This window comes from Meles meles, chromosome 21 (genome assembly GCF_922984935.1).
Source record: "Meles meles chromosome 21, mMelMel3.1 paternal haplotype, whole genome shotgun sequence".
Lineage (NCBI taxonomy): Eukaryota > Metazoa > Chordata > Mammalia > Carnivora > Mustelidae > Meles > Meles meles.
In genome coordinates this window covers 40,975,333-40,990,411 of record NC_060086.1, presented here as the reverse complement: position 1 = coordinate 40,990,411, position 15,079 = coordinate 40,975,333, and the positions used below count along the sequence as shown (strand labels likewise).

General features: G+C 48.6%; 1 protein-coding gene and 1 pseudogene across 1 annotated transcript in view; both read right to left on the bottom strand.

Moving 5' to 3' along the window:
- ADCY9 (adenylate cyclase 9) overlaps nucleotides 1-14,812 on the bottom strand; it is a 116,098-nt gene extending 101,286 nt beyond the window's left edge. Inside the window, exons 1-2 of the mRNA XM_045992528.1 lie at nucleotides 14,192-14,812; nucleotides 12,177-13,912 (exon numbers count right to left, since the gene is read on the bottom strand). Of these exons, the coding sequence (XP_045848484.1) occupies nucleotides 12,177-13,869 (1,693 nt within the window). The 5' untranslated portion in view covers nucleotides 13,870-13,912; nucleotides 14,192-14,812. The remainder of the gene's footprint in view (nucleotides 1-12,176; nucleotides 13,913-14,191) is intronic.
- Nucleotides 9,560-9,714, bottom strand: LOC123934287 (annotated as a pseudogene).
- Nucleotides 14,813-15,079: the final 267 nt, after the last annotated feature.

The window sequence follows — 15,079 nt, the reverse complement described above, 5'->3', positions numbered from 1 at the left end:
TCAGTCCTGAGGCTGCCCACTCTCCCGCACCAACGCCCTAGGTCACATTCCCAGGCATTGCACATCGGCTGCTCTCTCTCTGCCTGCTTCTCTAGGTCCTTACAAGACCCTACCTACAGCCTCTTTTTAACAAACCACTCAACCATTCCTTATAAACCAGTCTTTGCCTTCCAGTCTGCCTCCTGGTTTGTTATGTGTAGATGACCAGCGTGTGGTTTCTTGCACAACAGAGCGTCTACATGCAGAATGTAAGTAGTTAGAATATTCATTCATTCATTCATTCATCCATTCACTAAGATAAATATTATTGAGCATCTACTATATGCCAAACTATGTTCCCAGTGCTAGGAATACAGCAGAAAATAAAACATGGGAAAATCCCTGCTCTCAGGACATACTCTAGCGGGATGAAGAAAGACCATAACCAAAAATAAATAAGTCAGGGGTGCCTGGGTGGTTCAGTGGGTTAAAGCCTCTGCTTTCGGCTCAGGTCATGATCCTAGGGTCCTGGGATAGAGCCCCACATTGGGCTCTCTGCTTGGCAGGGAGCCTGCTTCCCTTCCTCTCTCTCTGCCTGCCTCTCTGCCTACTTGTGATCTCTCTCTGTCAAATAAATAAATAATCTTAAAAAAAAAAAATAAGTCAGTCAAATACACGTTATGCAAGATGGAAAGGGGAGTGGCAGGGCAGTAATTCCAGGAAGTACTATTCAGAATAAAGTTCCCATGAAGGGAATTCCTGGAGTTGGGCCTTCTGGAACCTTCCACAGCTGGTGCTGGGGGATTGGGCTTGCTGAGCTGGGGGCACTCTTCAGTTTGCAAACAGTCTACATTTTGGTTTAAGATTCCTTTCATTTTACATTTCTTTGTCTCCACTTATCCACATGCACAGGCACCTGTCCCTGGACAGGCATTAGCAGGAGGGTAGAGTACAAAGAAATGCTGCATTACTCTGTACTTCTCAATTGTAAGAATGCAAATTAAAGCTTCCAAAGAACCTGAAGCCGCACGAACTGTTTCTTCTGCAGCGCCATTTCTTCAAATAAACATGCATGTACTATTAATTTTCTTTTCAATAAAGGAGAGGGACAACTTTGGTTCAGTCTCTCAGAATAAACCTATCAGACAAACAGAAGTAATGAGATTTTAATTAACTATTGTTTATCTACTCCTTAAAAATATTACTAAATGCATAAGAAAGCTATTAAAGACTCTGGGGTTGTATGAAAAGGACTTGGGGGCAACCTAAGGGGGCTCCCATGGGCCTGAGATGGGACAATTTGAGCATCAAAAATTGTGATTAACAGAGTAAAATATATCAAATAAGCTAAAATCTAAAAATTTATATAGATTCTTTAAAAAAAAAAGTCATTGCTCACCTTTGGAAGATGTTAAGAAACCAACTCAGTCCGGAAACCCTATAATGGGGTTGGGGGGCAACTGAGTGGTTGAGTCGGTTAAGCATCCGACTCTTGATTTCGGTTCAGGTCACGATCTCAGGGTTATAGCATCAAGCCTCACAGAGCCTGTTTACGATTTTCTCTCTCCACCTCCTCTGTTCCCCCCCACCACCACCAAAAAATCCAAAACTCTTAAAAAAAAAAAAAAGTCCTATAATGGGAAAGCAGCAAGCAAATAAGATACAAACTTCTAAACAAACACATAGACTTCACAACAGCTGGGTTGACAATGTGCATGCAAACACTCTGAGAACTGGAAAGAACCACACAAAGGTATGGTTGTTTTCCTGCTGTTGGTGCTGCTAAGAAAACTGTCCCCACTTTCACTAGCTAATGCATCTAATCTCTACTGAGTGTCGCTGGGTGCCAAGTACTTTTCTACATACTTAACATCATTTTCTCCTTTAATCCTCACTGCAATTCTACTAAGTGGGCACTAGTGTTTCCTAATACAGCCCCTTTGGCTCTAAATACTGGCTCTACCACTTAGCAGCTCTTTCTAGCTGTGTGGCCACCCTGCGTTACTTCATCTCTCTATGCTTCAGTCCCCGTGCCTATAAAATGGAAATGATAAGTGTCCCTACCTCCCAGCCCCATTTGTAATACGATAAGTAAGTCTAGTGTGTATTTGTTCAGGTGATAATTTGATTAATGTCTACTTCCCCTTCTAGGCTGTATATGCTCCAAGAGAGCAGAGGGCTCTTTCTCCAGAACCTAATCCAGGTCTCACAAATAGCAGGAAATCATTTGATATTTATTGAGTAAATAGAGGAGTTTATAGTAGAAAGCGGTAGAGCTGAATAACTGTTCTAGTTCAAACTTCAGCCAGGATCTCCAGAGTCACGATGCTGAAGATTTCCCCATAATTCCTCAATTATCAAGGGCCACATCATCTTAAGTACCCCTAAGCTCTGGGGACCACACACAGCCCAAGAACAATACTGCCTGAACTCCCCAGGGTGTTCAGTTAAGAAGTTGCCAAACTTGGCAGCTACAGTTTAACTAGGGCTATCAGTCTTTTGTTTTTTGGACACTTGCCCTTTTTAATTCGAGAAACTGACACAATCACAGTCCCTGGTGTGGTTTGGGTTTCAGTACCAAGTTATACAAGACTGCACCAAACAGAGTGTAGGAAAAAAGAAACACCCTTGAGTACAGTACAAAATGTGACTCAACCAGGCAAGAGTTGGTTATTATTTTTTTTTTTAAAGATTATATTTATTTATTTGACAGAGAGAGAGAGATCACAAGTAGGCAGAGAGAGAGGAGGAAGCAGGCTCCCCGCTGAGCAGAGAGCCCGATGCGGGGCTCGATCCCAGGACCCTGAGATCATGACCTGAGCTAAAGGCAGCGGCTTAATCCACTGAGCCACCCAGGCGCCCCAAGAGTTGGTTATTATTAATCGAATAAATCAATCGTGGGACAGTCACTACCCCAACAAGTGCTTTCCTTCAATCCTCTCACTTGATTCTCCCAATAATCCTTGGACAGAGCTACTGTCGCTCCTGTAAATTGGAGAGTCCCCACATACTTGCCCAAGGCTCCCCAGTTCAGAAACTGCACAACCGAGAACTGAATGCAAATGTATCAGAAACCAAAATCCATACTCATCTACTAAACTATACTGCCAAAGGGTAAGCCCTACAAAGAAAGTTAAGAAACCAAAGTTGATAGCTTCATTGTAAACCTTAAACACCACCAGCAAAACTCTGGCAGAGGCATAAAGGATTTCTTTGAGGAAAAAAATAAAGGTATGAACTAAAGCCGCTTGGTGCTTCTACAACAAATGCACCACGTCCAGTTGGAGCGGTTTCAGGTATGTGCGAGTGTGTGTGTGGGTAGTACAGATAAACCCTCAGGCTTCCTATCTTACAGCTTAGGGAAGCAGTTCCCAAAGTACTTCCGCAGACCTCCAGGAGTCCCCGAAACCTCTCTGCAGGGTGTCCATCTGTGGGCTTAAAACTATTCTCATCATCACACTAGGACGCTATTTGCCATTTTCAGTGTCGGCATCAGCACTGATGGTGCAAAAGCAGCTGTGGCTGAACCCACCAGCGATCAAGGTGTTGGCACCAGACCACCCGAACTGTCAGTGTGTTCTTGACCACCATGCGCTTACAGAAGGGAAAAAACAACAGTTTCACCTAAGGAGTCCTTTAATGATGCAGTAAAAATGAATAATTGCATTTAATCTCAAGCTTGAGTGACTGTGTTAAAATAGAAGACTACCCCCGTAGGGTGTTGAGAAAAGCACCCTCACAGTTGTCTGGGTTGCAAGCTGAACTAGCAGCTTTTCCGATGGAAGATCACCTCTGCTCGACCTACAAACTGTGGCCACTCACACTAGCGTATTTGGCAGACTGTTCCTGAAAAATGAACAAAATGAGTCTGTCACTTCAAGGGAAACAACTGACAGTATTTTTTTTTTGCCAATGATAAAATTCAAACTTTCAAAAGAATGATAAAACTTCTGCCTCTGGGAAGTCGAGGTCTTCCCAGTATTTAAAGACTTGGCTTTTGTCAACATTTGGAAGATCTATGTCACTCAGGAAACCAATATTTTCCAAATGACCGGTGCATTATGTTACAAAATCACATCTGGGTAAAGATTCATTCAAAAATAAATGGGGTTTGAGGACACCTGGCTAGCTCAGTGGGGCGAGCACGCGACTCTCAGTCTCAGACTCTGAATCTCAGTTCAAGTCCCACAGTGGGTGGGAAGCCTACTTTAAAAAGGGGGGTGTGTGGGGCGCCTGGGTGGCTCAGTGGATTAAGCTGCTGCCTTCGGCTCAGGTCATGATCTCAGGGTTCTGGGATTGAGCCCCACATCGGGCTCTCTGCTCCGCAGGGAGCCTGCTTCCTCCTCTCTCTCTGCCTACTTGTGATCTCTCTGTCAAATAAATAAATAAAATCTTTAAAAAAAAAAAAGGGGGGGTGTGTGGTCTTAATAGCATACAAAAAAATTGACTAATAGGATTTCAGATTCCCTTTTGTAACTAACATTTAAGGAACTACCACTTACTCAGTGTTCCTGCAGCCATCAAAGACAAATATCCACAATTACCTAAAAAAGCTATTAAAATGTTCCTCCATTACCGAACTAGGTAACTCGGTGAAGCCAGAATTTCTACAAGTTCTTCAACATACTGCAATAGACTGAAGCAGTTAAGAAATTCCAGCTAAGGGGCACCTGGGTGGCTCAGTGGGTTAAGCCTCTGCCTTTGGCTCATGTCATGATCTCAGGGTCCTGGGATGGAGCCCCACATCGGGCTCTCTGCTCCGGGGGGAGCCTGCTTGCCCCTCTCTCTCTGCCTGCCTCTCTGCCTACTTGTGATCTCTGTCTGTCAGATAAATAAATAAAATCTTAAAAAAAAATTTCAGCTAATACACTCAAAAATGGTTAAATCAATAAATCTTTTCTGTGTATTTTAGCAATTTTTTCAAAAACCCAGAAGTTTTTTATTAATCTCGACGTTAATGAGAAAATGCAAAGGCAAAATATAAAATGGTACAACTCTTCTCACCAAATTTCTTTGATTTTAAAAATACAAATTTTTGAATCACCATACTGTATGCCTGAAAGTATTATTACACTGAAGGTTAACTATACTGAAATTACTTTTTAAAAAATTTTATTTATTTATGACAGAGGGAGATAGGGAGAGAGGGAACACAAGCAGGGGGAAGCTAAAGAGGGAGAAGCAGGTTCCCCGCTGAGCCCGATAGGGGGCTTAATCTGAGGACACTGGGATCATGAACTGAGCCCAAGGCAGATGCTTAACGACTGAGCCACCCAGGCGCCCCTAAAATAAATTTTTTTTAAAAATGTCTATTTTGGGGGCATCTGGTGCCTCAGTGGGTTAAGCCTCTGCCTTCGGCTCAGGTCATGATCTCAGGGTCCTGTGATCCAGTCCCCCATCGGGCTCTCTGCTCAGCGGGAAGCCTGCTTCCTCCTCTCTCTCTCTGCCTGCCTCTCTGCCTACTTGTGATCTCTCTCTGTGTAAAATAAATAAATAAAATCTTTTTTTAAATAAATAAATAATGCCTATTTTTAACATATAATTATATGTATTAAAATGTTATTTTTATTAGCATACAGTGGGTACAATGGATTAATTATTATTTTGAAATGAATTATAAGGAAAGATTCTCCTAAACATTTCAGTTTGTTTCAATTTCTAATATGATAAATATTGATAAGGCACATAAACAAGAACTCTTTAGTTTCTCCAGTAATTTTGGGGGGTGTAGAAGGGTCCTGAGACCAAAAAGTTTAAGAACAGAACCACAGGCTGATGGAAAGCCTCATCGGTTGGTCACAGCTGTTCCTGATCATCGCAGTCCCAGAATCCCACCCCCTCCTGAAGCTGTTCCTGTCCCTCACTTCCTCTCTGGTTCTGCTACTGCCGCTCCCACCACCAGTCTTTGGGGGTCTTGACCTTCCAGCCTATTCTAAGGAAATGAGCCTCTCTCCCAACCTCAGCAGAGCAGCCATTCCAGGCATTTTCTTACAAGTGCAATGCCGCAGATTAGGGTGGGGGTGGTGGAGACAACGAAAACCCAATTAACAAGAGCACGCGAGTTTCACAGAATACAGTTTTGCCAAACCTGACCCATGGGTCGGTTTGGCTGGTGCAGTCTACCAGAGCATGAGCGAGACTAATGAACGTCACGGCCTTATCCAGCCCTCTTAAGGGAAGACCGCCCCTGCCCTGGGCACGCTGCTCTGTGCGGGGGAGCCCCCACCAGCCGGTGATGCACTCAAGTTACCTCACCACCATCCTGCACTAATGTCTCAGTGTGGACGCTCTAGACCTCACGTGGCAGTGCCCTTCCTGTTTCAAAAACTCTCCCCTCCTCATAAAATTCCCTCCAAGGATGCTAGTTCCTGCTGGGGAAATAAAGGTCTTTAGGGGTCTCGTGTGCAAGTACAAATGATGCCAAAAGCTACAGGGAGGAGAGGCCACTCGGCTGCTCCGCTGGGGGTCAGCAGCCGCCTATCACCACCCAGCGAGGGGACCTGCATTCGAGTGATTAATGACCACTGTCTTATAAGAATCCCATAGAAATACTAATACCAAAATCACCAAAGAAAGGAAAATTTAGGCACATGCACACACGAGAGAAGATTCAATGTTTTCTTTCAAGGTTATTACTCCACGGCAAAGTACACAGGTGACACTGACTGGCAGGGAGAAACACAGTCATCATTGGAACCACGCTGGCTAGTCCCTGAAATGTCTTTACTTATGCTGACTGCTTCTTTTTAATTTTTCCCTTTCTTTGTTAATTCTACCTAAATGATTACCCTCCTTCCTTCTTCATTCCACCTGCTATTCAGCAAACCATATCCTTAACTTTCTTTGCTAAAGCCTAATTCTGCTCAAGAGCTGGTCCTTGAAATTAACACCTGTGTGCTTCTTGCTGGAAGGCATGTAATTTGGCCTAAAGAAGCCGGAATACATTGTCACCAGGGGCTGCGAGAGCATCAGCTCCACAGCTCGTCGTCGTCTCCAATCTCAGTTGTCAGTCAAATTTTCTGCTTCATCTTGCCTCTGCCACTTGCCATCCAAGGCTATGTTTCAACATGCACGAGACAGCTCTAGGATGTAGGCAAGCAGAGAATCTCTCCACCTGACTACAGAGGAAGGAATGAGCTGTCAGCTGTAGGCGAGCACTCCAGTGGCAAGAGTGCATGCTCAGGTGAGGACAAGCTATTCATGCTGTCCGGTGAAGCAAGGAGAGCAACTGAGCAAGCAAACTGCACCTAAAACTGGTACTTGAGTAGGGCTGTTAGCTGCCAGCTGGCAGGGAACAAGAGGGCCCAGATTGCCAGTTTGAGACAGCCACTGGCAAGACTAATGCTCAGAGTGCCTCAGCCCACCTTCAGTTTGAGGAAGGGCCCCAGAAGGGGGCCAGATAGGACCTCTTCTAAGTAGCCACCTCCTAGCACTTGGGGAAGGTCTTGGTCACTGCGGCCAGCGGGTGACGATGTGCCCAGTGCACATCAGCAGATCTTTTCCCCCATTGCTCATGAGCCTAAAAGGTTGGCAATGGCTACCAGATATTCCCTTTATAAAGACATGGTTGTTGCTGTCGGTTTGGAATGACTGCGCACCCTGCTGCAGCTTCCTAATCTTTCAGAGGGAAAAATAAGACATTTATAGATATCTGCTGACAGTTTCACCTTCTGTCTTTGTGACTCTATCTATAACAGGAGGAAAACAAACAAACAAACAAACAAAAAAACACCCAGTTCCAGACAATCCTCCTCACCTTTTTGGCTTGTGGCCCAAGGCAGAGCAGAACAGCCAGTATCCTTTTGGGCCCAGTGGTTTGTCCCAAATGGTGTAAAAAGATGCTTTCCCATCACTCATATCACACTATTTCTCCCTACCTTTACTAATAATTGCCTCTTACTTTTTGGATCATTTCCTAAGTCCTAGCCTTGTGCTGAAAATTCTTTCAACCTTCTCCCTCAGTGTCTGACCACCCTACCTAAAATTCCACACCAACACACATAGACACATATACACACACACACTCCATATCCTCCTTTTTGCTTTGTTTCTCCTTAAAACTTAATGCAAAAGAAATTTTATATTTCACTTACTTTACGGTCTGACTGCCCTGTTAGAACAGAACACCACTGCTGCTCTCCCTTGCAGAGAGGCAGCCCTGCATGGCTGCTCAGATTGGTGTCTGAGAACTTTATTTTGGTGCACAATGACATGCCGTGAGAGCAGGAATTTTTGTCTATTTTGTCCACTGCTCTATCCCCAGCACCTAGAACTCTGCACATTACTTGTTGAATGAATGAATGAACAAGTCAGGGGCTCCTGGACTGTTTCATATTCTTCAACTTGATCTGCATTCTCCATTCATACCACAGAAACTTCAAAGGTCTCACACCTTCTTGACTGCAAACTGTCCCCAATGTCAACTCCAGAAACCTTGAAAGGCCATCTCCCATTCAGACAATCTAGCCTCTCACCCCCCAAGCTGTCTGCTTAATGCTGGCTCTACTTCTTAGCCAGTCCGTCCTGGTCCTGCTCCTGCTCCTGTCTGCTCTGCTCCTCCACTGTTACTGTCAACACCCCGGCTAAGGCTGCCATCACCCCTGCCTGGGATTTACAGAAACAACTCTCTAATCTCCCATCTCATTCCCTTCCAACCTACACTCCCCAGAACTGAAAAAGTAAGCCTTCTAAATTTGCAAATCATATCACCTAAGCCTCCTGCCTAAAGCCCATCAGCGGCTCCCCATTACCTCCAGAATCGAACACAAACTCCTTTCTGTGTGATCCACACCCTTCCTTGCCCTAATGGAGTCCTATACTTACAGCCCGCAGGGAAACACAACCCTGAGCCTCGGCTCATGCTACACCGACTGTACCGAATGTTCTTTTTTTTTTTTTTTAAGATTTTATTTATTCATTTTAACAGACAGGGATCACAAGTAGGCAGAGAGGCAGGCAGAGAGAGAGAGGAAGAGAAGCAGGCTTCCGGCCGAGCGGAGAGCCAGACGCGGGGCTCGATCCCAGGACCCCGGGATCATGACCCAAGCCGAAGGCAGAGGCCCTAACCCACCAAGCCACCCAGGTGCCCCCGGAATGTTCTTTTATCTACCTGGAGACCCACCACCAGGTCTCAAGATCCACCTCACTATGTAGCCCCATACAGGGTTCCTGACTCTCCACACACGCTACCACACTTAGAACTGTAAGCCTGTTGAGGTCAGGAACTGTCGGCACTCCATGATTTCGTCCACGGCGAGGGGCGCATGGTAAGAACATGCTGAAGATTTCCAACGAGTGAGTGAATGTGTAGGAAAAATGAAAGTCCAGCCTTCCACACACCTTTCCAGATAACTCACAGAGCAGGAGCTATTTTCCATGCTGCCAGGCTAGTTCTGGAGGGCCCAGCCTACTAGTACTCATATCTACAGAGTCCTCTACTGGGTATTTTTAATCCCATTATCAGAAAAGGGAATGAGTGGTAAAGGCCAATGCCCAACATTGTAGAGAGAAAGTATCTCCACAAATAGCAAGACGGGCTAAAAGAAATTCTGGGTTTTTACTTACTTATGTTTTTAAAACAGGGGAGAATGCAAATGCAGTCCCCCACTACCCCCAATTATGAAGTTGAGTTTCCCACATTTGGGGAAATCGCAGGCGTCAGCACCTCTGGGGTACAGCAGATAAGCCTTACCCTGAGAAAACCACCTTCGTGATCACGGTATTCCCGGTAAGTATGAAAATTTTAAAAACATAACCTTAACCTCGTGTATAAAAGGGTTCTCTACAAACTGTGCTACCTTCTCAATTTAGTGGATTTGGACAATGACAGAACTGGGCAGTTTCAAACAGAGGCAGGAAGTTGTGTAGACATCCTATATGCCTGGAGTCCTGTCCACAAAGGTTTTCAAAATGAGCTGAATAAAGCAAAAATCATGGTCTCAGGGAAACAGTTAAAGGAGGGAATACCATATAAAAATATCACCTTTTTAGTTAAGGCTTCCACCTTTCCCTACCTTCCACCTAGTAAAACTTTCCCCTTCAATATACAGCATACACAAATTTTTTTTTTAAAGATTTTATTTATTTGACAGAGAGAGAGATCACAAGTAGGCAGAGAGGTAGGCAGAGAGAGAGGAGGAAGCAGGCTCCCCGCGGAGCAGAGAGCCCGATGCGGGGCCCGATCCCAGGACTCTGAGATCATGACCTGAGCCGAAGGCAGCGGCTTAATCCACTGAGCCACCCAGGCGCCCCCAGCATACACAAATTTAAAGAAAAAGTTAATTTACCAAATGTACACTATTTGAAGTTAAAAAAAAAATCAATAGACCCCCTTCTAGCATATTTTTTCACTGTCTTTGAGGCACCTGACTTGAAGTTGAAATAAAATTACCCATAAATTAACAAGAATGGGTACTGCAGAAGATTCTAAGACTTGGAGCCTTCCAGACCTACTTAACGATTACATCTGTTTTTATTCTTGATATTCAAGAAACACGCTGTTCAGCTACCACTTACAGAACTGCTATCCTCGTCATAATGTCATAAGCACAGCTCCGTTCTCTGGAATCTGTCCCACAACCCCTGAGGACAGAGCCTGCAACACTCAGATCTTAAAGATACCGAAGTATCAAGCCGGGATTACATCCGCCCCACACGCCACTGGCGTCTGTAGACTCTGACGACTCTGAGAGCAAGAGTCACCCTCCTACAGGGAAAGACAATCGCCACAGCAGAATCTCTCAAGTGAACTGTAAGGTGTAGTTTCTGACCTCCTCAGCATATCTTTTAGAGCTCTCTAGACAGAAGGAAGTATCAGCAGTGTTCTACTTACATCTGTAAATTCTTCAACTCCTAGTAAAACTAATAACGAAAAGTCAGGAGAAGGATAAAGTGCTATGGCCAAGTAGAAAGTAAATGACACGGGGAACTCTAATCACAAGCAGAGAAATAAAATACCAGTTGAGCAAATAGGATGATGTCAAGCCTGACAACCTATTCAGGCCCCCACACTCAACCACTTACCGTCTCTGACTGAGACTATTACTGCTCTCATCTCTGACTTAAGCTGTTCCTTCCCTCCGACAAACTCTTTCCTGGAGCTTTTCACTGTGTCATCATGCAACGCATGAACACCACGAAACACAACAAGCTTTACAAATTTTGACTTTTAAGAATCAATATTATTTTCTCTACATACTTCCAAATGATCGCTCTGATCATGCCCAGGCCCATCTCAATGCAGCAGTAGGCATGGTCAGCCTGGGGCTCTGGACACCCAACCTAGATGATTTTAGTAAAACGTAAGGACTGTTTTTAAAAAAGGGGGTAGGATGGGGTTTAGGTATTTAGAATCCTTACTTTTGCTCCCACTTACTTATACATATCACTTCCCAGGTCTCAGAAATTTTTGTCCTTTGTGAAAATAAGAAAAATAAAAGAAGTCCAGTGAAAATATCAAGAACAGCAGTAAGAGCTTAAGACCGAGACAAGAGACCAGATACAAATCCAAGGGGTTGGGGATGGGGGTCTAAACACTGCTCCGGGTAGATTTGTAAAATGCTGCAGTCTATATGGTAAGACAAATATCATGATAAAAATGAAAGCTGAAAGCTAAAAACACATTTTTAAAAAAGAGACCTAGTAAAAGGCAGTATGTATTGAGGATATATAATTCCATCTGATTCTCAAGAGTCCTGCAGGGCTAAAGCAACTTCCTTATTCCAGCAAAGTGAGGCCTCAAGATGAGAAAGGTTTTATTCTTCACAGTTCTGGAAAAAGGCATGGAGAAAAGTTTTGATGGGATTTAGGGGCAACCAAATGAAACACAAAGACAATCTGTTAAAGTACTTCAAAGTTCTGCCTGCTGACAGGCTCTAACCTCCCCCCATACATTCATCGGACCTGCCCCGAGAATTTCAGAAACAGTAACAGCTGACTGGCAGGATACGCATTTCCAAAGTTCTCCTTCCTCCTAAAGATCTCATCTAGGTCAGCACTGTCACAGTGGAACAGATCTGTGATATTTGACTCACCAGAGGCAAAGTCTCACCAGCCCTGGGATGCCCCCATGGTGAGGTGTCCTGAGACAACTGATCTGCCTCCAGATACTGACACTAGAAAAAGATTGTTTGGTTTTCATTTTCCTCAACACAAACAGGACTGGGGAGGGAGATGACAAGGCAAAGAAACGCACATACCTTTCAACTGGTCAGCAACAACGCTCTGGCCAAGGCGCTCGGTAACTTTCCCATCTTCCATTTCGTACCGATCATCTAGGTATTTTGCTGTGGCCTCGGAAATGTGAACCTTGCCCGCCACTCCCAGCTGCTCCATGAGATTGGCCAAGTTCACATCGTTGGACCACACATCGAATTTGAACCTCCTCATGCCCAAGATGCCGCAGAGGACGGTCCCCGTGTGAACCCCGACGCGCATGTTCACCATCTCTTTCTTCTCCTGGCAGAACTGCTCGATCGCTCTGATCATGCCCAAGCCCATCTCAATGCAGCAGTAGGCATGGTCGGCCCGGGGCTCTGGACACCCCGCCACGCAATAGTAGCAGTCTCCCAGGGTACTGATTTTCTCACACTTGGTCTCTTCACACAACCGGTCGAAGCGACCGAACAGATCATTGAGGAGACCCACCAGGGCGTGAGCAGACTTATTGGCACTCATCTTGGTGAAGCCCACGATATCTGCAAATAGAATACTGACTTCTTCGATCTGCTGCATTTTGAAAGGGCGAAATGCTATGGGGGCTTTCTGTATGGAAGACTTTTTCTTCCTGTTCTTGGGGCTGGAGGTGGCGTGCCTTTTGACAGAATTCTCGCTCTCCTCATCCCCCTGTTTCATCAGGTCATCCGCTATGATCCTGGGCATCACAGAATGAATCATCCTCTCTTTCAGGGCTTTTTCCACTTCCAGATCCTTTCCATGCATAATTGACTGTCCCACCTTGAGAAAGGTGCTCCGAGATCTCACCTGGGACATGATAAATAGGTGGACCCCGATGGCGTGAATGCAGACGTGGAGCAGGGCTCGGCTCAGCAGCTCCCAGTGCGGCGCCCATGCTCCAGGTGGGGGAAAGCAGTCTTTGTCCCGGAAATGATAGCCAAAGGTCTCAAAGAGAACAGAGTAGACCACTCCCAAAAACAAACTCAAGTACAAAGGTAAGTGCATGACGGTGTAGAGCAAAAAGAGCACTTCGATGCACATGGAAAAGCTCCCCACTTGAGATAAGCAAGTGTCTGTGGGCTTGGCTGCGAGGCTGTGATTGGAGCTGTCAACACGTCCTGAGAGAGGCGTCAAAACCTGAAACTGGGCGGCCAGGGTCAGGGCGAACACCAGGAGGGTGAGAACCAGTGAGGTCCACACGTAATGCCGGGCATACAGCTTGGTGAAGGTAAACAGAAAAAAGCCCACACACACGACGAGGAAGCACAGAGCTGGGGCTACCATGACCATCAGTTTGGACCGCATGTGGACCCCAAAATAGACGCTCCACAGCAGGCAGGCGAAGCCGATGTAGAAGAGCGCATACCGGAAGCGGCGCTGGGTCTGCGGGAAGCAGCGCTCCATGCAAGCCTCCTCCAGGTTCACCGAGTCGAACTTGGGGTCCCACCACCGGCTGGAGGCCCTCTCGAACAGCTGGGGCAGCTTCTTCTGCCTGCGCAGGCGGCCTCCGGCGCCCACTCTCCGGGGGACGCCCCCTGAGTCCCCAGAGCTGCTGCAGCTGGAGGAGATGCTGTACTTGCAGTGCTTGGGGTGGCTGTTGGAGGACAGCTGCTTGGGGTTGATTTTGACCCTCACGCTGTTGCTGTCTCCGCTGGAGTCACAACTCACCTCGGTGCTGTGGTGCGGCAGCAGCTGCTGGTGGGGCGGGGAAGCCATGTTGCCGAGCGCTCCGAACCTTCCCGGCCGGGGGCTCTGGTACCTGTCGGCGAAGACGACCGGAGTTACACGGGCACCGATTCCCACACGGGCGCACGCACCTGAACGCCACGAGCTCCCCCGGTGTGCTCGGCGGTGGCCCCGGCGGTTCACTCGCGGAGGCACCACACGCTCCCGAAAGCTGCGGCTAACGTCTAAGCCGGGCTTCCGCCGTCCCGCCCCGGGGCCGCCCGCAGCAGTCGGGACGCACCCGGCAGCCCCGCGCCGGCGAGGCGGCGGCGCCCCCACGGCCCCCCCAGCGCCGCCCGCCCCGCGCACTCGCCTGCTCCGGCCGCCGCGGCTGCGGAGGCAAGTCCAGCCGAGCCCTCTCACGCCGCCAGCCGCTCTCGCCCGCGCGGCTCTCCCGCCGGCGGCCGCGGGCCCCTCATGCCGCGCGGAGCGGCGCCTCCCCTGCGTCAAAGGCCGGCGGCCCCGCGGGAGGCTGCGGGCCGGCTGTGAGGGGCGGCAGCGAGGCCCCGGCGCCGGCGCGAGTCTGAGGAGCCCGCGACGCCGCGGTCGCCCCCGTCGGCGCGGCGCGTCTAGCGGGGCCTGCTCCCGGCCTCCGGGGCCGACCCAGCGGGGCGGGGATGCCCAGCGCCCCGGGAGACGCCGGGCGCCGAGCGCAGGGCGCGGCGGGCGCGGGCCCCTCAGCCGGCCGCCCTGCGCGGCGCTGCCGCAGAGCCCGCTCCCGCGACGCCGACCCGGGACGCCCGCCCGCCCACGCCCGGGGCGGCCTCCCGAGCTAGCGACGCCGCCGCGGTCGCGGCCGCCGCCGTGCCTCCCGCTGCCGCTGCCTCATGTCGGAAGAGCCGCCGCCGCCGCCGCCACCACCATCTCCGGCCCCCTCCCCCTCCCGCTGTCACTGACAGACTCGCGCCCGCGCCGCCCCTCGCCCCGCCGCAGCGCGCACGCGCGGCCCGCGCACGCCGCCGCCAGGCCGCCGGGCACGCGCACGGTGCGCGCGCCCGGCCGGCGAGGCTGCAGGGCGGGGGCGGGGCGGGCGCGTTGCGGCTCCGCCCTCAGTCCTCCGCGCGCCGCCCGCGGGCGGTGCGGTGCTGGACTGCCAGCCGCAGGCACTGCGGGGCTGCGGGACGTGCGGGGGCTGAGGGGACTGCGGAGGCGACGGGGTTCTGCGAAACCCGTTTGCCTCCGGGCTCGGGTCCCCAGACCT